At 51.9% G+C, this 25,729-nt stretch overlaps 2 protein-coding genes across 7 annotated transcripts in view; one reads left to right on the forward strand and one right to left on the reverse strand.

Moving 5' to 3' along the window:
* On the forward strand, positions 1-8,380 carry Coro6 (coronin 6). Of its 3 annotated transcripts, XM_045158784.1 has the most exons (12): positions 1-64; positions 1,220-1,419; positions 3,763-3,885; positions 4,312-4,441; positions 4,539-4,720; positions 5,275-5,365; positions 6,143-6,243; positions 6,428-6,532; positions 6,625-6,770; positions 7,088-7,145; positions 7,253-7,486; positions 7,582-8,380. In XM_045158784.1, exons 2-12 carry the CDS (start codon positions 1,222-1,224, stop codon positions 7,705-7,707), a joined length of 1,494 nt encoding a protein of 497 aa, XP_045014719.1. In that variant the 5' UTR covers positions 1-64; positions 1,220-1,221; the 3' UTR covers positions 7,708-8,380. The 3 variants fall into 3 exon arrangements, with proteins under 3 accessions (XP_045014719.1, XP_004667938.1, XP_004667940.1); XM_004667881.2 differs by lacking the exon at positions 6,143-6,243 and having other exon boundaries at positions 5,275-5,394; XM_004667883.2 differs by lacking the exon at positions 6,143-6,243 and having other exon boundaries at positions 5,275-5,394; positions 7,585-8,380.
* Positions 6,812-25,729, reverse strand: part of Ankrd13b (ankyrin repeat domain 13B) — a 24,304-nt gene continuing 5,386 nt past the window's right edge. The window contains exons 2-16 of one of the 4 annotated variants that reach the window (XM_045158781.1): positions 16,046-16,181; positions 15,812-15,936; positions 15,672-15,717; positions 14,601-14,744; positions 14,320-14,509; positions 14,176-14,242; positions 12,625-12,706; positions 11,787-11,851; positions 11,484-11,614; positions 11,232-11,389; positions 10,942-11,094; positions 10,664-10,827; positions 10,519-10,595; positions 9,661-10,122; positions 6,812-6,857 (exon numbers count right to left, since the gene is read on the reverse strand). In XM_045158781.1, the coding sequence (XP_045014716.1) occupies positions 6,827-6,857; positions 9,661-10,122; positions 10,519-10,595; positions 10,664-10,827; positions 10,942-11,094; positions 11,232-11,389; positions 11,484-11,614; positions 11,787-11,851; positions 12,625-12,706; positions 14,176-14,242; positions 14,320-14,509; positions 14,601-14,744; positions 15,672-15,717; positions 15,812-15,936; positions 16,046-16,181 (2,031 nt within the window). In that variant the 3' untranslated portion in view covers positions 6,812-6,826. Of the gene's footprint in view, positions 6,858-8,697; positions 10,123-10,518; positions 10,596-10,663; positions 10,828-10,941; positions 11,095-11,231; positions 11,390-11,483; positions 11,615-11,786; positions 11,852-12,624; positions 12,707-14,175; positions 14,243-14,319; positions 14,510-14,600; positions 14,745-15,671; positions 15,718-15,811; positions 15,937-16,045; positions 16,182-25,729 lie in introns of those variants that run through there. The other 3 variants (XM_045158782.1, XM_045158783.1, XM_004667887.2) reach the window with 3 other exon arrangements.

Consider the following 25,729-nt stretch of genomic DNA (forward strand, 5'->3'; position numbering starts at 1 on the left):
CCGGCCCGGCCCAGCTCCGCAGACGAGTCTTCGCGGGAGCACCCCGCGCCCCGCAGAGGACCAGGTACCCCCTCCAGCGGGCGCAGCGGGCGCAGCGGGCGGGGTCTGCGCTGGGGGCAGAGGTCGGCGTCCCCTTCCCCCGCCGCCCGATTCGGCTTGGTGTCTATATTTGGCCGGACAGCAGCTCGCGAGCAGACACCTCGTCTCACAAGAACGCAGTGCCCGAGGGGGCAGGAGGCCGCAAGGAGGGTGCGGGGAGGCCGGGCCGCAGGCCTGGGGCGGCAGAAGCAGTTTGAAGGGCATAGGGATGCCCGGGCTGGGGAGGGGCAGGAGTCAGCGCGCCTTTGGGAGAGCATGGTGTGTCCCCTCCCTAGGAAAGGAGTAGAGCTATAATGCCCTGACTTCAGAAAAAAAGCACCCCTCAACCCTTCTTATCCATGCAAATGGGGTTCTTGCCCGTGGGGGTCAAGGACCCCACTCCCCAGGAGAGTTTAACTGAGAATCGCCCCCACCCCCCTGCAGAGCGCCCATAGGAGAAGCTGGTCCCAGGGATGGTACATACAAGTCAGACGACTGTAGTCAGGGCCTCTTGAAGAAGCCATTGCATAGTGAAGAAGAAGCCGGGATCCACCTTGCACTGCCCTCCCCCAAGCATTGGAAGAAACCGATGAAAGCATTAAGACTCAAGTTGTCTAACCGGAGGAAGTTCTCCCTTGACAATTTTTTTAAAAAAGACAAAACTTCGTCAGCCCCAACTCTGCCATAGGTGATAATTTGGGAGCTGCAGTCCTAGCCCCATAACTGGCTTAGATCCAATGGACAAAAGAAGGTGCACAGGACGGGGTGCCTGTAGACAGAGACACAACCACTTCTGTGAAGAGACATCCAACACTGGTAGCAGGAGGAGACTCTGGCCTTGAGTCTCCTCCCCAGAACATGCTGTCTTCCAGGAAGCTTCAACCCCTATCAATCAGGCTCCACTGTCCCATAGCCTAGGCTTCCAAGGAGTGGGCAGGCCCCCAATCCTAACACCTACCATTAAGCATCATTTGACAGGCGGCAAAGACCTGTCCCATATTTTGATCCCCTAGAGGTGATCTCCCTGCTTCTCTGGGGCAGACAACTCCTGATCAGATAACCCTTCTCACCTACTCCTCCCTTCCACAGCTCACCGGACTAAGGACCAAGGTGATTCTAAAATCCTCTATCTCCCTCCCAGCCATGAGCCGGCGTGTGGTTCGGCAGAGCAAGTTCCGCCACGTGTTTGGGCAGGCAGCAAAGGCAGACCAGACCTATGAGGACATCCGGGTTTCCAAGGTCACATGGGACAGTTCCTTCTGTGCAGTAAACCCCAAATTCCTGGCCATTATTGTGGAGGCCGGAGGTGGGGGTGCCTTCATCGTCCTGCCTCTAATCAAGGTGAGGGATGAAGTCAAGGACACACGTGGGGGGGCACTGGCTGGGGCCTTTGGGGTCTCCAATAGTGGTCTGTTCTCACTGTGGTCCAGTCCTCAGTCAGGAGCAAAGTCTATGTATATTGGCTACTCCTCAAGGAATAGTGGGGAGACTACCTCACTGCACCCCATACCACAGTGCCCCAGCAGCCACTCTCTAGGCAGTCCACTCTGTAGGCTGTCCACTTCTCCATGTAGCACGCTGCTCTCTGCAGGACTAAGAGGGAAGTTGGTGATGGACATGGTTAGGATGCAGCAGAGCCAAAGACCTAACCAGGTTCTGATGTTGTCTCTCTTGATAACACCCTTCTCATATGTTTGGGGACTAGAGGCCCTCATCCCCCAGCCCAGGATAACTATTCTAGTTCTGACAGTAGAATAGAGTGAGAGAAAAGAAAAGAATAAAGGGCTGGAAAGATGGCTTAGGAGTTGAGGCATTTGTCTGTAAAGCCTAAGGATCCAGGTTAGATCCCCCAGTACCTGTGTAAGCCAGATGCACAAGGTGGCATATGCATCTGGAGTTGATTTGCAGTGGCTAGTGGTCTTGGCACAACCATTCTATCTGCCAGTTTCTCTCTCTCTACCTATCTCAAATAAATAAATACAAAGATTTTTTTTTTTTAAGAGAGAAATATTTAACACAGAAAGTCAGGACCCTCTTCCACTCCAGAGAAAGGAGCCAGGCAATGACCACCACCTTTGTAGAGTAACCTAAAAACTTTGGTCTTTTCCACCCCCGGGATGGACATTCCAAAGCATGAACTCCATCCACCTAGATTCTGGCCCCTATATGATATGTTGCCAGAGCAGGCCTCACAAGTGGCAGGGTCAGAAAGAGACCTGACAATAGCCCATGACTCACCCTGGACAATGTAGACACCATCCAGAGACACCATCCTCAGGGCTCAAATTTCAGTTAAAGCCACCTCCTCCCCCAGTATGACTGTCATTTCAATGCCACATAGCCACCCTCTCTCTCCTACTGCCTAGTCTGGGCCAATGCCAGCCCCTACAGAGGCCTCATAGCCCCTCCAGACAGCCCATAGAGACCAAAAATAGGTGGGTCCCCAGCCCTGATTTAGGGATAGTAGGCACCAGGATTGCCAGCTGCTTATTATAGGATGAAGCCACTAACAAGGCAGAGATCTGCCCCCACACCCCCTCCCCATGACTAGGGACACTGTACTCAGCATTACCTCACCTTGACCTCTCCCACCAGGGACTTCCTCAGGCATTCCAACTGAGGGAACAGGCTCAAGAACAGCCTCCTCACCAGGCATGAGGTTGCATGGCTGTGATCCCAACACTGAAGAGGCTGAGGCAGGATGATCACAGTTCAAGGCCAGCCTGGACTACATACTACCTAATGAGACTATGTATCAAAAAAAAAAAAAAAAAGGCTGGGTGTGGTGACATAGCACACCTTTAAATCCCAGCATTCAGGAAGCAGAGGTAGGAGGATTGCTGTGAGTTCGAGGCCACCCTGAGACTACATAGTGAATTCCAGGTCATCCTGGGCTAGAGTGAGACCCTATCTGGAAAAAAAAAAAAAAAAGAAAGAAAGAAAGAAAAAAGTTGGTCAGTTGTGGTGTCACATGCCTTTAATCCCAGCACTTGAGAGGCAGAGACCCTACCTCTAAAAATAAAAAAATAAAAAATCCTCCTGTAAGTAGGCGAGTTGTTTTGGTGCTTGTTGTCTCCCCCACCCTCCACCCCAAGGTAGGGTCTCACTCTAGCCCAGGCTGACCTGGAATTCACTATGTAGTCTCAGGTAGCCTTAAACTCACAGCGAGCCTCCTACCTCTGCCTCCTGTGCTGGAATCAAAGGTGTGCACCACCATGCCTGGCTTAAGTGGGTGTTTTTGAAGAGCATTGGAATGAGTTCAAGCCTGTATTCTACCAGTATCTTACTGTGGGCCCTTGGTTAAATCATTTCACCTCTCTGTATTAGATTCTCTAGCATAAGTGATTTCAGCTGTACCTTCAGCCAAGTTCAAGGAGTGAACTGAATGATGTTAGAGGCTAAGAAAAAGATTTTCAAAAAGAACACTAGTGATACAGTATTGAGAGAGGAATAGATTCGGTGCCACTCCAAAACCCACACAGGAGGGGCTGGGATAATCGGACACTGGAACTTGTTTAACACGTATCATGTTCACATGTGGTGCTGGATGCAATTTCCAACACCACAGCACACGTGAGGAGTCGTGCTCGCTCGCTCGCTCTCACACTCTCTCTCTCTCTCGCCCTCTCCTTCCCCGCCCCCCACAACTCCCCCTCCTTCTCACTAACTTTCTCTCCCTTCCAGACAGGACGAGTGGATAAGAACTACCCATTGGTCACTGGGCACACTGCCCCTGTACTAGACATTGACTGGTGCCCACACAATGACAACGTCATTGCTAGTGCCTCAGATGACACCACTGTCATGGTAGGAGCCAGGTGGACGCCGCCAAGCAGTTGGGCTAGGGAGCAGGGAGGTGCTTCACCTGTACTGTGGGAGGTGAAAGAAAGGTGCAGAATCCCGCGTCCTACCCGGTCCTGCCCAGTTCCCAGGCTATTTTTAACTACATGCCCACTCCCTCCCAGAGTGCAACGCTTAGTACTAATTATAGCCACGGGCAACTTGGAGCCCAAAGAGCAGGGAGACAATGCTCTGAAGTTTGCCTGCCTGCCAGAGTGAATGGGGAGGTCTCTGGGGTGTTGGGAGTGTCCCTCCCCCCACCCCGTCCCCAGGTGATTTTACCCTAGACAGGCACCACTATATCTGGCCCTGTATTTGACGAGTAGGGTTAAAGGGATGGGGTCAGTGCCAGCTCCTTATCTCATCTACCCATTGCCATTTCCTCCTATCCAGGTGTGGCAGATTCCAGACTATACCCCCGTGCGCAACATCACAGAACCTGTCATCACGCTCGAGGGCCACTCCAAGCGCGTGGGCATCCTCTCTTGGCACCCTACTGCCAGGAACGTCCTACTCAGTGCAGGTCTGGGAACCTACGGAGAGCCCCTACTCTAGATGAGGGTGTCGGGGGGTTGGTAAAGGTAGGGAACCACGTGACTGTGCCTGGCCACTCTGGATAGGTGGTGACAATGTGATCATCATCTGGAATGTGGGCACCGGAGAGGTGCTGTTGAGCCTGGATGAAATGCACCCCGACGTCATCCACAGCGTGTGCTGGAACAGCAATGGTAGCCTACTAGCCACCACCTGCAAAGACAAGACCCTGCGCATAATTGACCCCCGAAAGAGCCAAGTGGTGGCGGTGAGTGCTTAGCCTGGCCACTCCCTAACAGCCCTTGCTGAATGACCAGCTGTTAGCACCCTGTCCCCACAAATCCTCAGAGCCCCCGGTCCCAGCTTGTACCTGTGTCATCCCTATTCCCGATATTAAGTCTACTCCCCCCAGTCTGCAACCACAACCCCGGCCCTGAGTAAGCTCCCTCCCAGCCACCCCCACAGCCTGCAATTATCTGCCCTGTTCCCTCCCCTGCACTGCATCTCAGAACCTCTGAGGGCTCCTTGCTTTGAGACTGAGGAGGGAGACGCTGGAAACTCCGTCCTCCCCCCAGCACCCGCATGAAACCTGAGCTCTGAGACCCTCTCCTCTCAACCATCCAGCGTCATCTTCCAGGGTTTGGGGCCTGACCACGGATTTGAGGCCTGGCCCCCTTTCCACCCCTGTTGACCCTGGGCGGGGATGGGACAACTCCCACGCTGGTCCCAGCCCTACCTAACCCGGGATGCGGGGTGCGTGCATGTCCTGTGTTCGGGGAGAGGGCGGGCGGGGCCCCTCTAACCCACTAACCCCGCGAGCAGGAGCGAGCCCGGCCTCACGAGGGCGCCCGCCCGCTGCGGGCCGTCTTCACTGCAGACGGGAAGCTGCTCAGCACCGGCTTCAGCAGGATGAGTGAGCGGCAAGTCGCACTCTGGGACCCGGTAGGCCAGGCCACGCTGGGCCACTCGCTCCCTCGCTCGCTCACTCGCTCATCTCATCGCGCCTCTACCGGGTCAGCCTGGAGCGCCCTCCCGAGCGGTGCCCAAAGGCCCGAGCAGAGCCGGGCTGCGACCCGGGCAGCCAGCAGGCAAACATCACCCGCTCCAGGCGTCGGCCTCTGGGGGCGCTTAAGGTTTCAGAGCTGCCGAGGGCCTCGGGCCTCCCTCTCCCTCCTGGCCCGGAGGTTCTCTAGACCCGAGGCCACCCAGTGACCTTCTCGGAAGCTCTTAGGACCCTTCTCTCCCTGCCCCTTCCCCGCCTCCACCCCACACCCAAGCGGGCAAGCTGGTTCCCAGGAGAGCGGCGGCAACAGCAGCTGGTGATGGGTCCTCCCTTTCCACTTCCCCCACCCCCAGGAAAGGTTTGCAGCCCACGAGGGGATGAGGCCTATGCGGGCTGTCTTCACACGCCAGGGTCATATCTTCACCACGGGATTCACCCGCATGAGCCAGCGAGAGCTGGGCCTGTGGGACCCGGTAACGCAGCTGGAGGCTTGGGTGTGTGTGTGCCCCGGGACTGGCATCACGGGAGAGGGGCCATGAGCCCTACACACACACGCGCGCGCGCGCACACACACACACGCGCACACACACACACACGCATGCACGCACACCTGGACAGGGCTGCAGGCCGCTGCCACCTCCCTAGCTCCTGCTGTCTGTCTGTCTTCACACCCCATCCTCTGCACAGTTTTGCTGCGTCGCCTGAAGGAGCTCGCGCTGGCGTCCCCTCCCGGTGATGCCGAGTCCCTGGGGGTGGTTTGCTGTGACTGCATGCCAACTGCGCAGGGGGTACTTGTGCCAAGGAAGGGGAACGAAATGTCTAGGGGGAGGAGCCCGTAACTTTCCCCTAGAGCTACCCTGGGAACGCATGGGATTTAGGCGGGGGGGGGGGGTGGACAGGAATCAGAAGGAATCCCCCCAAGCAGCAAAGGAGGATGAGCAGGGCTGGTCACGCCTCCTGTTTTCCGGGCAGAACAACTTCGAAGAGCCGGTGGCCCTGCAGGAGATGGACACAAGCAACGGAGTGTTACTGCCCTTCTACGACCCCGACTCCAGCATCGTCTACTTGTGCGGCAAGGTACTCCAGGCTGGGCGGGAAGAACCAGGAAGGAAGAGAACGGCTGTGAATGGCCGTGACGGGGTGCACCTCTGATCTATCTGGTTCTGCAGGGTGACAGCAGCATCCGGTACTTTGAAATTACGGACGAACCACCCTTCGTGCACTACCTGAACACGTTCAGCAGCAAGGAGCCGCAGCGGGGCATGGGTTTCATGCCCAAGCGGGGACTGGATGTCAGCAAGTGTGAGATCGCTCGGTCAGCGCTTTGGCTCCTCCATCACCCCTGGTCTTTGTTCCCCTTCTGATCAGGTCTTAACCACCGGGGCTTCCCAACAGTGTAGTGCTTTGGGAAAGAGAAGGGGAGGAAGATCAAATTAGTCTTTTCAGAGACCCATCCTAGCACTCACCGGCCGGACTTTCGCTCACTCACAACCAGAACTAAGGCTTGGCCAAGTGCAGTACACGGTAGTCGCTCACTTGGCGTGCTGGCCTTCAGCTCCTTGGTCCCAGACAGGAGAATTTTAAGGGGTTGGGAGTCGGTTGGGGGTAATCCTAAATGCTGACCCCTCATAGGTTCTACAAGTTGCACGAACGAAAGTGTGAACCCATCGTCATGACTGTGCCTCGAAAGGTGAGAGACCGAAAGGGGTTGGGGCGGCGCTCGGAGGTGGAAAGATGTGCAGCTGGCCCAGTGACATGGTTCACACCGGTCCTCCTGTCCACCCCCGCCTCCCGCAGTCAGACCTGTTCCAGGACGATCTATACCCGGACACTCCAGGCCCAGAGCCAGCCCTGGAAGCGGATGAATGGATAGCAGGCCAGGACGCCGAGCCTGTGCTCATTTCGCTGAAGGACGGCTACGTGCCCCCCAAGCATCGCGAGCTCCGGGTCACCAAGCGCAACATCCTAGATGTGCGTCCACCCTCCTCTGGCCCCCGACGCAGCCAATCGGCTAGTGACGCCCCCTTGTCGGTAAGTTTCAGGGTCTGGCCCGCCCCATCCTGGGTGTCTGGGTATCCCCTGCCACGCCCTCTCCAACCTATCCTCCTCTGTGTCCCCCGTCCCAGCAGCAGCACACCCTGGAGACGCTCCTGGAGGAGATGAAGGCCCTTCGCGAGCGGGTGCAGGCCCAGGAGGAGCGCATCACGGCTTTGGAGAACATGTTGTGCGAGCTGGTGGACGGCACGGACTAGCGCTGCCAGCGACCACAGCTCGGCAGGGACAGGGAAGGGCGTGGGGACTGCGCACGCCTGCCCCGCATCTGGTCTGAGGCTCTGGACTCGCACTCGCCTCGCTGGGTTGGGCTTTTGGGCGGGACTAGAAAAGAAACTCTGTCCCTCACGGAAGACCTGGTCGAATGAGGCTTCAGGGAGACCCTCGTCTGTTCTGGCTGCGTGTTTGGTGCCAGTCTCTGCAGGAAAAGGGCTGCAGAGAAACCGGTCGTGATGTGGACTTAGCGATGGTGCTGTATGGTGAGGTGGTGTCTCCTTATATTCCTCTCCCAGAGCAGGGGGAAAGGTTAATATTGTCGTATGCTTGGGGGGCCTTGACCTCAAAGGGATAATTCAGTGGGTCTTCCCTCACAACCTCTGGAAAATTACTGTGTTCCTCCTAATCAGTTCGCTCGATTCCCCACGCTGAGTGGAAAACCACAGGGCGGCTTCATAGTTCTGCAGATCCGTGCGCAGCCCCTATCTGCAGTTGAGCTACACCCAGCAGTCTAGGGTTTTCCCCTCTTCTTTCCACCACCAGAGGAGAGGACAGCCTCTTTGGAGACAGACCCCCCCCACCGAGAAATCTCAGGAAAACTGGCATGAGGATGCAGGTTCAAAACACACACACACACACACACACACACACACACACACACACACACGCGCGCGCGCGCGCGCGCGCGCGCGCACACACACTCACTCACTGCCCCAGCACTGTTGTGGCCTTGCCTCTGTGGAAACCCAGGTACGAATGAATGAACTGTCTTACTAAGTGCAAGTCTGTGCCTGACACACATGGTGGGAGAAGGGGGCTCCCCGGGATTCCCAGCTCCAGGCGTCTGGAACCCCGGGAACCTAGTAGATAGAGCCCACCCACCAGGCAACCTCTTACTGTCCTGACAACCAGGTTCAGAGGGCCCACCCCTACCCACCATCGGCGCTCCTCCCCAGTAAAGTTGTAGAAAAGCCTCCCTTTGAAGCTTCTTTTATTTGTGCCTCAGAATCAGTCTTGGTGCCCCTGGCATCAGGGAAGGGAGTGGGAGGAACAAGTTCTCTTTGTTGCTCTTTTCTCTGTCCCCTTTTTGTGCCCCTTCTAAGCCTCACTGGCTGAGCCTGGAAGGAGACGGGGGACAAGGGTGTGCAGTGGGCCCCTGCCCCTGGCGGGGCCTGTGCTTCTCTGGGTGGGTGGGGCGGGGCTGGGAGAGCCGGGGTTTAGCACCATCGGATGAAGGGTGTTAGCCCGAGTGGGGCCAAGAGGGGTGCACAACCACAAAGGGCTAGCAGCAGCTGGTGGGAAGGGGTGGGGGAGCGGTGCCAGGGCCCTGGTCAACCCTGTTGTATACAGTTCTGTGTGGGGTTTAGTACTTGCCCCCAGGCCAATACGCCACCCCCCCCTCCAAGGCACCATGAGGGAGTCAGGCCTTGTAGGGTGCCACATTGAACACACTCCCTGATCACAAAAAAAAAGTGTGCCTTAGGGATGGGGTCTCCAACTTCTGGCTGCCTAAGGAGAAGCTGGGACCACCCTGAGACCCAGGACAGGTGGGAGTCTGGGAAAGCCGGGCACCCCGCTAAGTGCACTTGACGCTGAAATGCCGGGGTGGGGGAGGGGCCGGGCTCGTGATGTGCTGGTTTGTGTCTGGGACAAAGCAGCGACACAGCACACAGGGAGCTCAGCTGCCTCCCAGGGTGAAGAGCAGAGATGCAAAGGCTTCAGGGGCAGTGTCCTGGAGTGGGGTCAGTGAGCAGAAAGGACCAGCCAGGAGGAGCAACGGATGGGGACAGTGCTCCTCTAAAGGTTCACTTCCTTTTCAGTACCGCCTAGCTCCGCCTTCGGACATGTCAAAGCCCAGAGAAATGGATTAGGGGAGTCACCAAACAGCAAATTCGGGTGACCGCCCTTGCCTTCAGGGCTCTGGCCTGGAAAATTACCGGGTGCCCGTGTGAAACTCCTCCCTGTCTCTTGCCCGATGCACCGCCATACCCCCGCAGCAATGGCTCCAGATTGCAGCCGCAGCACGGCAGGTGCGCGGGCCGGCTCGGATGTCGCTCGGGTCCCCGGGCCCGTGGTGCCAGGGGCGGGCGAGGGCCCCGGCAGGGGGCGCTACTGTTCGGTTATGGAGAGCCGCAGGATGCGCTCCAGCTCCTCCTCCTCCAGGCGCGCGCGCCGCCGCCGCTCCTCCTGCTCCTGCGCAGACAGCTCCATGGCCAGCCGCAGCTGCTCGTCGTAGCTCCGGAACACGTGGCCGCTGGGGCGCGGGCGCGAGCCCGGGCTGGGACGGGGGCCGGGGGCCGGGGCCGGGGGTGCCGGTTGACGCTGCGGCGTGGGCGGGGCGCTCCTGGGGGCGGGGAGGATTTGTCGAGCGCTCCCCGCTGCCCGCACACCTGGCACACCTGCTCGTAAGCGAGGCGGGAGACAGCGTGGAGGCCCCAGGGCTGGGCTGGGCAGGCTCACCACCCTCTAGGGGAGGCCATGAGTCTCTCTGGGCTATCCTGGTCCCAGCCTGTGGTGGCCCGGGCGTCCTGTGTGCTGAGGGTCTGAATGCCTAGTGCCTAAAGCCCTGCTCTCTGCTCTTGAGGCTGGAGCGCTGGCCGCCCACCCTGTGCCAGGAGGAGGGGCGGGGTGCAGAAGCCACGACACCTTGTGGAGTCCTACAGAGGGCACTATGGGTTCTTGGGGATTCCAGTGTCACTACTCAGTGTGATGGGGTGCCAGGGGGTCATGATCATGTGTTGAGGGTTGAGGAGGGAACAGGCGTGTCTGTTCTTTCTGGCCTAGTGGGCACTGACCTGTCCTGTCGACGACTCTCGTAGGACATGGGGTGAGTGCCTGGTTTGCTGTTGGTTAGCGCCTCCCAGATTGTGACCTGGAGGGAGGGTCCTGTTAGCTGTGATTACCTGCATTCCGTAGCCCGGAGTGGCATCTAGGACACACCTGGTCATACTCACTGCCCGCTTCAAGCAGGCTCTGCTGAATGGCAAACTGCAGCAGGTCATCGTCGTCATCACGGTTCACTGCCTCTCGCTGGCCACCCAACACGCTGTAGCCACGTGGGGCCTCGAACAACGCTGGGGAAATCTCACAGCCACGACACGAGGCTGCAGGCGCGGGCCAGGAATCAGAGGTGGGCGGGGCGCACCCCAGGGTGGCGGGGAGGGAAATGGAGCTGAGCTCTGGGAAGGCTGGGCTCGGAGGGGAGTGGAAAGTCTCACTCGTGGAACTAGAGCTGCTGACGCTGGAGGAGTCACTGCCTGGGGAAGGGGTCTCGCTGCTGGGGCTGCCTCGTACAGATGGCACTGGCTCGTCACAGCCATTGAGGTTCCCAAAGGTGATGCGAGCATTGAGGATGTGAAAGATGGGGATTTCTGGGGACGAAGAAACCATTAGGCACCGCAATCTACCCCTCTCACACCCCAGGCCCACTGTTCCAACCTCTTCTAAACTTCAGCCCCTCAAAAGGGCTGAGGAGAAATGGTGGGGAGGGGACAGGGGAGGGTCTCACCGATCTTGACAGGGAAGCCAGGGGGCAGGCGCAGTGTGATGAAGTCCCGGAGCTTGGCAAAAAGTGCATTGCTGACAGCCATGAGGTCAATGATGGGGGCCACCTGCTCACACAGGGACAGGGGATGCTCCTCACACAGCCACAGCTTGGCCTTGAACCTGGCCCCCCAGATCCAAGGGGTAAGGGACACTGCAGGAAGCCACAGCCTCCCCAGCCCTACCTGTCCCTCCCCAGCAAGAGCAGAGGCCTCACTTCTGTGTCTTGGTGGTCAGTTCCATGGGACGCCCCATGTCCCGGTTGCCAAGCTCAAAGTTAGGGTTGAAGTATTCTTCTGCAGTGATGGCAGTGGGGTTGGCTTGGCTCAGGGTCTGAGTGATCAGAGTCTGCACCACATGGGAGAAACCATCAGTCCTCCAGGTGCCCAGGGTAGAGCTGGCACAGCCTTGGACATTGTAGGAAAGAAGTCTGCAAAGGCCATGCTGAGCAGGACACCTCCCCAAGCCTCCTCAAGCCACACCACATCCCTCCACACAGAGACCCGTGACACACACTCACCCCATTCTGGGGGCCCCCGTGCTGCTCAGCGATGCCCAGAAAAGACTGCAGAGGCGTCTTACAGCCTATAAGAAATGTAGTATCTTGGGGACACTGGAACCCCACACATGTGGGCACATGGTCCTAGTCTGTGGCAGGAGAGGAGGGAGGAGGGAGCAGCTTGCCCACAACATGTCCCAAGTACCCTCATCTGAAGGTAACTGGGGAAGCCAGAGGCAGGGCGAAGGAGCACTGCAAGCCAGGTGGAATGAAAAGAGGCTTAGGGATCAGGAGACATTTCCCAAAATGCCATTCTCCAGGTTGGTGACACCAGACAGCAACATACTTGCCTTTGGTGATCAGTTTTGGGTATGCATGTGTCTCCCTTCAGCCACTTCCATATTAATGACTTCATTTTGTCCCCTGTGAGGTAGGACTTACGTGTTTCTACTTGAGACAACCTAACTGATACCCAGTGAATCTGGCATAATATAAACAAGAACATAAACTAGTAGGTCTCCTGACTTTCTGCCCAAGTTTTGTCCCAGGAGACTAGAAACAGCCAATAAATGGCTTGCATGACATTTTGGACTCCCAAATGCAGTGCAAACATTACTAATCAACCACAGCACACATTTCTACTAACCCAAATGAGCCCTAGGAATCTTCTTAGCAGTGCTCTAGACAGCCGCTGCTAATCATTAGGGCTTGGAACTTGAAACAAAATCTATTTATCTGAATAAGCCATCTTGGCTCTTGCTGGGCTGCCCTGCCCTGCCCTGCCAAGGGGAATACGAATGGGGGCACACAAATGAGAGCCAGTTCCTCCAGTCCCACACTTCTCCCTTGGCCTCATTACCTTTGACCTTGCCCTTGTGCTGTTCTGAAAGATGCTCTGTCCGGGTCCGGGTGATAAGCTCCACATTGGATGCCCCATATACCTGAGGACAAAGGGGAAGGGGCTGGGAGACAGCTTTGGTACCCACGATCAAGGGAATACTAACTCCCTGTACAGGCTGGGGAGATGGCTCAGCAGTTAAAGACAATTGCTTGCAAATCCTGCTAGCCTAATTCCCCAGTACCCACAAAAAACTAGGTGCACAAAGTGTCACATGCATCTGGAGTTTGTTTGCAGTGGCAAGAGGCCCTGGCATGCCCATGTCCATTTTTTTTTCTTTCTCTCATTAATTAATTTTAGGTTAGGAGATGCTCAGTGGTTAAAAGTGCTTGTTTGCAAAGCCTGTTGGCCCAGGATGCAATTCCCCAGTATATCAAGCCAGATGCACAAGGTGCTACATGTGTTACAGCAGCAAAAGGTCCTAACACACCCACACACTCTCTCAAATAAATAAAAACAATTTTAACACTCTCTGTAGTAACAGGCCTTGGAAGGGCTCTTTGCTCTGGTCCCCCAGCAAGTAAATATATCTTGTGTGAGGGTGTGGGTATGTGTGGGTGCAGATGGAGGACAGAGGTCAGCATCAAGTGTCTTTCTGGATTGCTTTCCACTTTTTCTTTTTTATTTTTGAGGTAGGGTCTCGCGTTAGCCCAGGCTGACCTGTAATTCACTAAGTAGACTCAGGGTGGCCTCAAACTCATGGTGATCCTCCTACCTCTGCCTCCTGAGTGCTTGGATTAAAGGCATGCACCACCACACCTGGCTTTTTCTTTTGCTTTTAAAATAATTTTTATTTATTTATTTGACAGAGAGAAATAAGGATAGAGGGGGAGAGAAAGAGAGAGAATGGGCATGCCAGGGCCTCCAGCCACTGCAAACAAACTCCAGACGCATGTGCCACCTTGTGCATCTGGCTAACGGGTTTTGGGGAATAGAACCTGGGTCCTTTGGCTTTGCAGGCAAACACCTTAACCACTAAGCAATCCCTCCAGCCCTTTCTTTTATTTTTGAGGCAGGGTCTCACTCTAGCCCATAATGACACTGGAATTCATTTTGTAGCTGAGGCTGGCCTTGAACTCAAGGCAATCCTCCTACCTAGGCCTTGGGAGGCTGGGATTACAGGCACCTGCCATTGTGCCTGGCTTTTATGTGGTACTGAGGCTCCAGACTGAGGTCCTCATGCTAAGGATAATAGGCATATAAGCCACCATGCCTGGCTGCTCTCCACCTTAGTTTTTTTTTTTTTACATATTTTATTTATTTATGAGAAAGAGAAAGAGAGAGAGAATGGGCACACTAGGATCTCCAGCCACTGCAAACACAAACTCAAGACACATGCACCACCACTGTGCATCTGGCCTATGTGGGTCCTGGGGTATCAAGCCTTTGACTTTGCAGCAAGTGCCTTAATCACTAAGCCCATCTCTCTAGCCCACACCTAGGTGGGTCAGGAGCCCCCCCCCCAACTCCCGCTCAGTTGCTGGGCACCAGCCCCAAGAGCTACAGCCTCACCTTGGCTTCATATCCATTCACCATCTCCGTCTTCTCACTTCGCCAACCCAGGATGCCAGTCTTGTTCCTGGGGAGATAGAGTAGTCCAGGTGAAGCAGGCACCCATCAGGCTGCCTACAGGCTTACCAGGCCACACCCGCTCACCTCTCAAAGGAGATGTTCTTGGTGTCAAGTTGCGTGGTGACCACAGGCGCAGTGAGCCGGCTCAGCACCTGCTCCTCGGTGGGCTGGGCCGCTGCAAGCAACAGCTCCCGGTCCTGCCCGGCCAGTGCCAGGGTCTCTGTGTACACCACCCGGCGGTCATGGTCAATCTCCATGACCACAGCACTCGTATCTGTCGCCACGGAACCAACCGCAAGGGGGTCAGAGCAGGTTGGGGCTATCTGCCACCCTCCTCACCCTGACCCACCTCTGGCCTGGCTGACCTTGACCCCTGAAGACAAAGCTTCGGTTCCCTCGTTGCCAGGTCATGTGGTCAAAGCCCAGCAGTGTGGTGTCTACCCTCAGGTTCTGGCCACTCTTCCACACTTTGTACGTGTCACTAGGGCAGATCTTGGACACCAGGGGTACTGAGTAGAAATGGAGATCCAAAAGGGCTTGAGCTTCCTGGCTAATGCAGCCTGGGCCAGCTCAGGGCCTAGAAGTCGGCTTAGTTGTACAGGCAGGAAAGAACCAGGGAACTGGAGGGAAAAGCAGCCTGTATTTCAGCCTCCCACAAATGTAGGCCACATGCCCTCAGGTGGGAGCAATCTGAGGTTAGGCATAGGTGTGTCTAGCCACCACTATGTCTCTAGTACCCACAGTGTGTGAATTTGCTCAGACAACCTGTCATCCAAATTTTAGGAAAGTATTTACTGGATTCCTACTATGTGCCAGGCACTATTCTGGTCACTGGGCACACAACACTGACCTCTTGGGCCTTCCCTTTTAGCAAGGGGGTAACAGAGAGGAAAAACAACCAAATCTTAGTCAGGTGTGGTGGCACACTCCTTTAATCCCAGCACTCGGGAGACAGAGGTAGGAGGATTGCCATGAATTTGAGACCAGCCTGAGACTACATAGGGAATTCTAGGTCAGCCTGGACCAGAGTGAGACCCTAACTTGAAAAACCAAAATAAGCCAGGCGTGGTGGCACACGCCTTTAATCCCAGCACTCGGGAGGCAGAGGTAGGAGGATCGCCGTGAGTTCGAGGCCACCCTGAGACTACATAGTGAATTCCAGGTCAGCCTGAGCCAGAGTGAAACCTTGCCTCGAAAAACCAAAAAAAAAAAAAAAAACTAACTAAATAAATAAATAACCAAATCTTTTACAGGGTGAAAGAAACAATAGTGGAAGTGAGACAGTGTCTGGGGCAGTCTGCAAAGGCCTAGCTGAGAGTTGGCACTGAGCTAAATAGGAGCCTCATGAGGAGCAATGGGACTGCGCTCTGGGGCAAGGAAACAGAGAGCCAAGGCTCCCAGGTCTCAGGTCAAGGTGGCCCGTTCAGCCCTCTTACCCCAGCTAGTGAACTCCCACTTCATCTCCACGTAGAAGTCCTGGGCCTGGAGAGTGACAGAGGGAGGAGCTGAGCCCACACTAGAAATGGAGTAGGCCCCGAGGCAGAGGGGAGGCTGGAGGCCGGAGGGCAGGCCTCACCTTGCGTAGCTTCTCCAGGAGCACGGGGATGCCCGCCAGCCGCTTCACCACGCGCTGGTAGTCCCGGTACCGCAGCACCAGCTGCACTAGCTCCAGATCCCGGGTACTCACAGCCTCCTGCAGCACTGGGGGAGGAGAAGCGACGTCGGGGGTGAGACCCTTCAGCCCACTCCAGGTGAGCACTCGGCGCTGAGGCCTTCTGGCTGCGGGGCCGGGGTAAACAGAGGTGCCCACCTGTCCAGCCACTGCGATTCTCCCTACCCACATCGGCACCGTGTGCAAGGAGCACACGGGCACACTCCAGGTGTCCCAGCGTGGTGGCCAGGTGCAGAGGAGTCCGACCGCGGGGATCCAGCTGCTCTATGTCCACCTGGGGAAGGAGTTAAGATAGAGCCCTGGTCACTTGTGAAGCTGTCAACTGAGGCCCAGCAGCACCTAAGCAGGCAGCAGCCCTCTGGCTGTGTCACGTGGCCCAGCTCACCAGGCCCTGGGAAAGAGCAAGATGATACACTGGCGAATGGAGACGGGCAGAAAGAGCACAGCAATGGTTTTCCTTCCTCCCTGTCCACCTAGGCCCTCAGACTGGGTTCCCTCTTGCAAGGCCCCATGGGCAGCCTGCAGAGAGTAAGCCAGAGACTGAAGGGGGTCCTCAGAGGCCATTTGCCAAAGAAGGCACCTGAGTGTGTGTAGGGGTCCCAGACCACACCTTCAGGAAGCGCCACTCATTCACAGCACTGAGATGAGCACCAAGGAAGGGCTCGCAAGCCAGTGCAGAAACACATGGCTACTGGCAGCTATAGTGGCAGACACCATACGCCCTGTAATCCCACTACTCAGGAGTTTGAAACAAGTGGATGGCTAGTCTGAGCTACATAGTGAGACCATTTCAAAATAGCAAACTCAAAATTATGTAAATAAAATGAAAGATACTCTGGTTATTTTGTGAACAGCATCACATTGCATTACATTCAATTGTTACTGTGTGACAGAAGCATTATGTTTAACATATATATTTAAATATATGTCTAGAATTTCTAGTTAAATTAGTGAGCTGACCATGTACACATAACTCCTTCCCAAAACTTTTGCTCCCTTCCAGCCCGAATGAGACAACTGAAAAATACACTGAGATAGTTATTGCTACAAAATATATGAAACAGCTGGGCATGGTGGCACACACCTTTAGTCCCAGCACTTGGGAGGCAGAGGTAGGAGGATCACCATGAGTTCAAGGCCACCCTGAGACTACATAGTGAATTCCAGGTCACTTTTGACTAGAGTGAAACCCTACCTCAAAAGAAAAATATATATATATGAAATGATCATTTTCAGACATTAGGCAACAGGTAGTCTCAACTGGGATCCCTGAGGTAAGAAACAAACAAGGTGACCTCTATGATTTCCCAGTATCTCTGCCTGGAGGAACATTCCAAACTATGATTCAGAGAGGGAACCTCAGCAGACCTTGATGAGCTAGCTGAGCTGTGGAGACAGACAGGAATGGGGGAGGAGGGCCGAGGGGAGCCTGAGGCAGCTAGAAGGTGCAAGGTGGAATCCTAGAAAGGAATGACTTTTGAGGAAAAATAATAATAAAAGAGCTCCTCTGCCTGAGTCCCTCTGCGTTCACTGAGTACTAAACCTAATATGTGCATAGTAAAACTCTACAAGACTGTAAAACAGAATAGTGAACAAATTCTCAGACCCCACTGAGGGCACACAGACGTTCACACACTCATTTCCAAGTAAGTTACTTAATCTGCTAAAGCAAAACCTTATATTTCTTAAAGGAAGACAACAAAATTCATATGCTTAACATAGCTACACAGTCCAGTATCCAATTAAAAAATTACTAGAGGGCTGGAGAGATGGCGTAGCGGTTAAGCGCTTGCCTGTGAAGCCTAAGGACCCCGGTTCGAGGCTCGGTTCCCCAGGTCCCACGTTAGCCAGATGCACAAGGGGGCGCACGCGTCTGGAGTTCGTTTGCAGAGGCTGGAAGCCCTGGCGCGCCCATTCTCTCTCTCCCTCTCTCTGTCTTTCTGTGTCTGTTGCTCTCAAATAAATAAATAAAAATTAAAAAAAAAATTACTAGATATGGGGCTGGAGAGATGGCTTAGTGGCTAAGGTGCTTGCCTGTGAAGCCTAAGGACCCAGGTTCAATTCCCCAGTACCCACATAAACCAAATGCAAAAAGTGGTGCATGTGTCTGGAGTTCATTTGCAGTGGCTGGAAGCCTTGTCACTCCCATATTCCCCTGCCCACCTTTCAAATAAATAAATAAAATATTTTTTAAAAATTACTAGAGCTGGGCGTGGTAGCACACACCTTTAATCCCAGCACTCGGGAGGCAGAGGTAGGAGGATTGCCATGAGTTCGAGGCCACGCTGAGAGTCCATAGTGAATTCCAGGTCAGCGTGGGCTAGAGTGAGACCCTACCTCGAAAAACCAAAAAATATATAAATATATATATATATATATATATATATATATATATATATATATATATATATATATACACACACACACACATACATATACATATTAGCTATAAAGCTGGGCATGGACTAGCTACTAGCTATAGAGCTGGGCATGGTCCTAACACCTAGAATCCCAGCACTCAAGGGGCTGGGGCAGGAGGATTGCAAGTTTGAGGCCAGCTTGGATTACATAGTAAGACTGTCTCAAAAATAACCTCATCCAGGCATGGTGGCATACACCTTTAGTCCCAGCACTCAGGAGGCAGAAGTAAAAGGTTCATCCTGAGTTTGAGGCCACCTTCAGACTGCATAGTAAATCCCAGGTCATTCTGGGCTAGAGTGAAACCCTACCTCAATAAGCCAAAAATAAATAAATAACCCCAACCAGGTATGGTGGTGCATACCTTTAATCCCAGCACTCGGGAAGCAGAGGCAGGAGGATTGCTGTGAGTTCAAGACTACCCTGAGGCTACATAGTGAATACCAGGTCATCTTGGGCTAGATCGAGACCCTACCTGTAAAAACCAAAACCAAACAAGCAAATAAAAAAATAACCCCATGGGCTGCAGAGATGGCTTAGTGGTTGAGTACTTGCCTGTGAAGCCTAAGGACCCTGGTTCGAGACTCAATTCCCCAGAACCCATGTTAGCCAGATGCACAAGGGGGTGCATGCATCTAGTTTGTTTGCAGTGGCTGGAGGCCCTTGCATGCCCATTCTCTCTCTCTGCCTTTTTCTCTCTCTGTTGTTCTCAAATAAATAAAAATAAACAAAAAAAATTTTAAAAACAATCCCAAAATTACTATATATGAACAATGCAAGAAAACATGGCCCATAATCAGGAGAAAAAATAAGTTAATAGAAACATTCAGAAACTGGGGCAGGCTATATGGCTTGATGGTTAAAGGCACCTTCTTGCAAAGCCTGATGGCCTGGTTCAAATCCCCAGTACCTACATAAAACCAGATGCACAAAGTGGCACATATGTCTGGAGTTCATTTACCATGTGGCAGGAGCCCTCTGGATCACCCATTCTACCTGTGTGTCTCCTCTCTCTCTCAAATAAATATAGAGCTGGAAAGATGGCTTAACGGTTAAGGTGCTTGCCTGCAAAGCCTAAAAACCTGGGTTCAATTCCTCAGTATGCACTTAAAGCCAGATGCACAAGGTGGTGCATGCATCTAGAGTTCATTTGCAGCTGCTAGAGGCCCTGGTACACTCATTCTCTCTCCATCTTTCTCTCCTTGCAAATAAATATATTTTAAAATAAATAAATATAAAAAGAAACATTGAGGGGCTGGAGAGATGGCTTAGCCATTTAAGATGCTTGCCTGCAAAGCCAAAGGACCCAGGTTTGATTCTCCAGGACCCACGTAAACCAGATGCACAAGATGGTACATGCATCTGGAGTTCATTTGCAGTGGCTGGAGGCCCTAGCATGCCCATTCTCTCTAGCTGACTCTCTTTTTCTCTCTCAAGTAAGTAATTTTTTTTTAAAGAAACATTCAGCAATAGTAAAAATGGTGGCTCAATATGTTTGAATTTTAAAATATTTTTATTTATTTATTTATTTCACAGAGAGAGAGGGAGAGAGAGAGGCGGTGGTCGTGCCAGGACCTCCAGCCACTGCAAACGAACTCCAGACACATGCGCCCCATTGTGCACCTGGCTAACATGGGTCCTGGGGAATCAAACCTGGGTCCTTTGGCTTTGCAGGCAAACGCCTTAACCAATAAGCCATCCCTCCAGCCCTATGTTTGAATTTTAAAGAAAACTATCAATAAGACATCCATGAAAGCCAGGCATGGCGGTGCATGCCTTTACTCCCAGCACTCAGGAGGAAGGGGTAGGAGGATTGCTGTGAGTTTGAGGCTGCCCTGAGACTACAGGTCAGCCTGGGCTAGAGCGTGAGCCCCTACCTCAAAAAACCAAAAGAAGTAAAAAAAGAAAAGTAAAAGAAACAAGTCATCTAAAGGAACAGCACAATGCCTGAAAATAAAAAAGATTAAACATTTAAGGCTTTTGTTTGATTAAGGGTTTTTTTTTTTTTTTTTTTGGAGGAGGCATATTTATTGAGACAAGGTCTCACTGTGAATGAACCCCAGACAGGATTTGAACTTCTTTCCTTTTTTTTTTATTTTTTTATTTTTTAAAATTTATTTGATAGAAAAGGGGGGGGAGAGAAAGAGAGAGAATGAATGGGTGCACCAGGGCCTCCAGCTACTGCAAACGAACTCTAGACACATGTGCCCCCTTGTGCATCTGGCTAACGTGGGTCCTGGGGTATTGAACCTGGGTCCTTTGACTTTGCAGGCAAACACTTTAACCACTAAGCCATCCCTCCAGCCCCTTCTTTCCTTTTCTTCTTTTTTCTTTTCTCTCTCCCCCTTCCTCCCTTCCTTCCTTACTTCCTTTTTTATTTTATTTTGTTTTTATTTTTGAAAGAGAGAGAGAAAATGGGCACTTCAGGGCCTCCGGCCACTGCATACAAACTTCCAGACACATGTGCCGAATTAAACCTGGGTCCTGTGGCTTTGCAGGCAAGTGCCTTAACAGCTAAGCCATCTCTCCAGTCCCTTCCTTTTTTTTTTTTTTTTTTTTTGAGACAATCCCACTACGTAGCCTAGGTTGGCCTTCAACTTTAAAAAAATATGTTCTTTTTTCTTTCTTTTCTTTTTCTTTTTTGAGAGAGAGAGAAAATGGGTGCACTAGGTACTTTCAGCATCTGTGAACGAACTCCAGACACATGCGCCCCCTTGTGCACATGTGCAACATTGCATGCTTGTGTCACTGTGCATCTGGCAACGTGGTACCTGGAGATTCAAACATGGGTTGTTAGGCTTTGCAGGCACGCACCTTAAACACTAAGCCATCTTTCCAACCAGTCTTCAACTTTTGATCCTTCTGCCTCAGCCTCTCAAGTGCTTATATTATGAAACTCCAAAAGAGAGCCCCGTAGTTTATCTCGGTGGCTCCCAAATCCAATATAAGACCTTCACAGGGCACAGAAAAAAAGGCCAGATGGAGGCTGGAGAGATGGCTTTGTGGTTAAGGCACTTGCCTACAAAGCCAAAGACCCAGGTTTGATTCCCCAGGACTCATGTAAACCAGATGCACAAGGGGGTGCACGTGTCTGGAGTTCCTTTGCAGTGGCTGAAGGCTCTGGTGTGCTCATTCTCTCCCTTCTTCCCTCCCTCTCTTTTTCTCTCTCTCTCTCTCTCTCTCAAATAAATAAATAAATAATTTTAAAAAACCTTCCAGGCATGGTGGCACACATCTTTAATGCCAGCACTTGGGAGGCAGAAATAGGAGGATAGCTGTGAGTTTGAGGCCACCTTGAGACCACACACTAAATTTCAGGTCAGCCTAGGCTGGAGTGAGACCCAGCCTCAAAAACAACAATAACAACAAAACTCAAAAACAACAGCAGCAAAAAACATTCTAGCCAGGCACCTTTAATTCTAACACTTGAGAGGCTGAGGTAGGAGAATCGCTGTGAATTTGAGGCCACCCTGAGACTATATAGTGAATTCCAAGTCAGCCTGGGCTAGAGTGAGACCTCCCTCAAAAAGCCAAAAATAAATAAATAAATAAAGCTGGGCATGGTGGCACACATCTTTAATCCCAGCACTTGGGAGGCAGAGGTAGGAGAATCATCATGAGTTTGAGGCCACCCTGAGACTACATAGTGAATTCCAAGTCAGCCTGAGCTAGAGTGAGACCCTACCTCAGGAAAAAAAAAAAAAAAAAAAAAAAAAAAATTCTAAGAAATGAATTGTGTATAGAATGAACATGAAAAACTACATTTTCTCATTAGAAACTATGAAATCCTAAAGACAATATAATGAAATCTTTAAAGTGCTGTTGGGTGGCAGGAGGCAGGTAGACAACACAACAAAAAAATAATCAGTATAGAATGCTATATCCACAAAAATTCTCTTCCAAAATGAAGGGGAAATAGAATTCTACAGATAAACAAAAACTAAGAGAATTTGTTGCCAGAAGAAATGCTGGAAAATATTCCAATGTATTCTTCAGGTATAAAGAAAATGATACCAGATGGAACCCTGGATCTATACAAAGGAATGAAGAATGGTAAAAATGTTAAACTTGCAAGTATAAGAACGTCAGTAAAATATTTAAAAGCCACGAGAATAAAGAGAAGAGATGCTGGCAGATCAGAAATTTCAACTTGTCTTCAGAACACGGAAAGTGACTTCAGATCACAACAGACATCCGGGACAGACAGAGGAAGCCAGACCCAGACAGCCATGGAAGGGAACCCTGGGGCCAGTAGGCCAGGTCATCTCAGGCTCAGCAAGATGGGCTATGCTGGACTTGGAGATGCTGGCCCCAGTCAAAGGATGAGGTCAGGAGTTTCAACAGTAGGAACCGGTGAGTCCCCAGCCCCTTGCTGTGGACCCTGAGCACTCCCCCCAATTCCTTGTTGTTCCACCAGAACAGAACACTGAAGACTCTTTCTTATAGAAAGTGAAGACCCCAAGGTCCTCTAAATAGCAATATTTGGGGGTCGCTCAGCAAGTGGGGTCAGCCTGTCGTCCACTCATCCTACTGTAGCACTGGACATTAGTGAGCTCCACGTCCCTAATCTTACACATGCCCAGCAGTCAAGGGGGACTGGCACTGGAGACAAGTGGACACCATGAAATCAACCCAAATGGACAAATAGATGCCACAAATACAGAGGAAACTATCGATGCAAGGCGTGAAAGGAACTTCTTTGGGATTAAAAACAGCAATTTATAGATTGGGAAAATATGAAAAAGATCACTGAACTCACAAAGTAAGATGCCCTGGCCTCCTGAGGCTGTTGCCAGAAGTGCTTTCTTCACCTTCCCTGGCTTGCTTCATTGCTGCTCAGCTGCCTGGGTGTTTATTTCACAGTAAACAGAGCCTCAATTCAATGCATTTTTAGGTTAAAGCAACAAAACTGTTTCTTTCCTTTCTTTCTTTTGACAATATTGCAGTACTTGGAATGGCACCCCAGTAGGGCCTTGGACATATTATATTATAAGTACATGGCTTACCACTGAGTTATACCATAGCCTCCAAAATAACCCTTTGTTACTATCTTTATGTCTTCTCTTTCCTTCACCCTCCCATCCATCCAACCCCTCAACAGGACCTACGGGCTTTGTCTTCAAAGTAGATCTAGAGGCCCTTAGTTTCCCCACCTTTGACCTACCATACTACTTACGGCTACCTATCTTTCACTGACACCCCCTTACTGATCTCTCTACCCTTCTCCCGTCTCCACATGCCCCAGCTAACGTCATCCTGTGAAATGAACTCGGGGTTGGACAGACTTTAGCACAGTGGCTTCCCATTGTGTTCAAACTAGAACTCTGGCCCTGAACCACCTCCCCTCTGCTCCTGCCACGAGACTGCACATTCCCTGCACATCATTTAGCTCCTGATTTGTCCCTCCCTCCCTCTCTCCCTCCCTCCCTCCCTCAGTCTCTCCCTTCCTTCCTTTCTTTTTTGTTATAATTTGTCCCCCAAAAGTTCATGTCCCATAAGCCTGTTCCCTCTCAGTGTGGCAATGCAAAGAGAGGTGAGGGATCTGTAAGAGATGGAGCCCACAGGCAGGTGATTAGGTCAAAGATTAATGCCCCTCACAAAAGCAGGTCAGGTCTCCCAGGACTGGATTAGTCCCCCAAGAATGGATTGCCACCAAGTGAGGTCAGCCTCTTGGCTCTGTGCTTTCTCCCTCCCCTCACATGCTCGGTTATTTATTCACTACAGTGTGACACAGACAGGTGGCTCTGGTCAGATGCTGGTACTATGCTCTGTGGACTTCCATCCACCAGAATCATGAGACAAATAGGTCTTTTTCGTATGAAATACACAGTTATGCTGGTCATTTGGTAGGTGCTGGAACACAAACCCAGGGCAGGTCTTCCAGTATGGCAATCTCTCTAGCACACAGCTGCTGCCACACACACACACACACACACACACACACACACACACACACCAGCAGCCCATCAGGCATTCATCTGTTATAGCAACACAGACTGAGCCACCTAGAGAGCTACAAAGTTCTCTCAATCACATCAGGCTGCTGTGCAAATGTCATTTCCTTGGATTAGTCTGCCTTGACAATCAATCTGAGGTGACAGTTGCTGCTTACCTATCCATTGCCCCTTAACCTGCCATGACTCTCTGCCAACATCTCAGGCTTGTTGATTTTTTGACTTTTCTTTACTTAGAACCTGTACCCTGACAGGCAGAATCTTGCCTGGGTTTTGTTTTTATTTATTTATTTATTTTGAGGTAGGGTCTTGCTCTAGCCCAGGCTGACCTGAAATTCACTATGCAAATGCAGGATGGCCTTGGCTAGAGTGAGAACCTACCTCAAAAAAAAAAAAAAAAAAAAAAAAAGGGGGTTAAACTTTAGGGGCTAGAGAGTTAGGTTCAGTTCTCCAACACCCATGTAAAGTCAGATGCACAAAGTGGCACATGCATCTGGAGTTTGTTTGCAGTTGTAAAAGACCTTGGTGTGCCCTTTCTCTCCCTCTCCTCTTTCTCCTTCTCTCTATCTCTCTTCATCTCTTTGCTTGCAAATAAGTAAATAAAGTTTAAAAAGACATTATAGCTGGGCATATTGGCATATACCTGTAATCCCAGAAATCATGAGGTTAGCAGGGCATGTGTGATGGCTCACGTATATAATCCCAGCATCTGGGAGGCTGAGGTAAGAGAATCACTATGCGTTCAAGGCTAGCCTGAGCTACAGAGTAAGTTGCAGGTCAGCTTGAGCTAGAGTGAGACACACACACACACACACAAAAGAAACAAGGAACTAGAACTTGGGAAGTTGAGAGGCTGAAGCAATGGGATCACAAGTTTAAGACCACACACATACACACACACAGACATAGAGAGAGAATGTCTCATTCATTCTGTCCAGGCTAACAACAAACTCCCTGTAGCCAAGGGATGACCTTAAACTTTTGATCCTCCTGCCTCCACCTCCACAGTGCTGGGATTTCAAGCATGTACTACCACATTTGGCTTACGTCATGTTTGTGTTGTATGTATAAGGTGGTGTGTGTGTGGTGTAGGCACTTGCCTGCGCTGGCTTGAGCAGAAGGTCTGGTGCCCTGCTCCATCACTCTTCCGCCCATTCTTGTTGAGCGGGGTCTTACTGATCCCCAAACTTGCCAGTGTGTTGTTTTCATGAGCTCCGGTAATTCCCAGGCCTCTGCATCCCTGCAAGACTGAGGTTGCAAGTACATGTGGCCACATCCAGCTGTTTATGGAAGTTCTGGATAGTAAAATCTTGGACAGTCTCAGGACCCCCTCAGGTCCTTTTGCTTATAGGAAGTACATTTAACCTTGAACAATCTCTCCAGCACCCGTTTCTTTTTTAAAACATTTTATTAATTTAATGGAGAGAGAATGAGACAGAGCAAGAGGCAA

This window comes from Jaculus jaculus, chromosome 9 (genome assembly GCF_020740685.1).
Source record: "Jaculus jaculus isolate mJacJac1 chromosome 9, mJacJac1.mat.Y.cur, whole genome shotgun sequence".
Classification (NCBI taxonomy): domain Eukaryota; kingdom Metazoa; phylum Chordata; class Mammalia; order Rodentia; family Dipodidae; genus Jaculus; species Jaculus jaculus.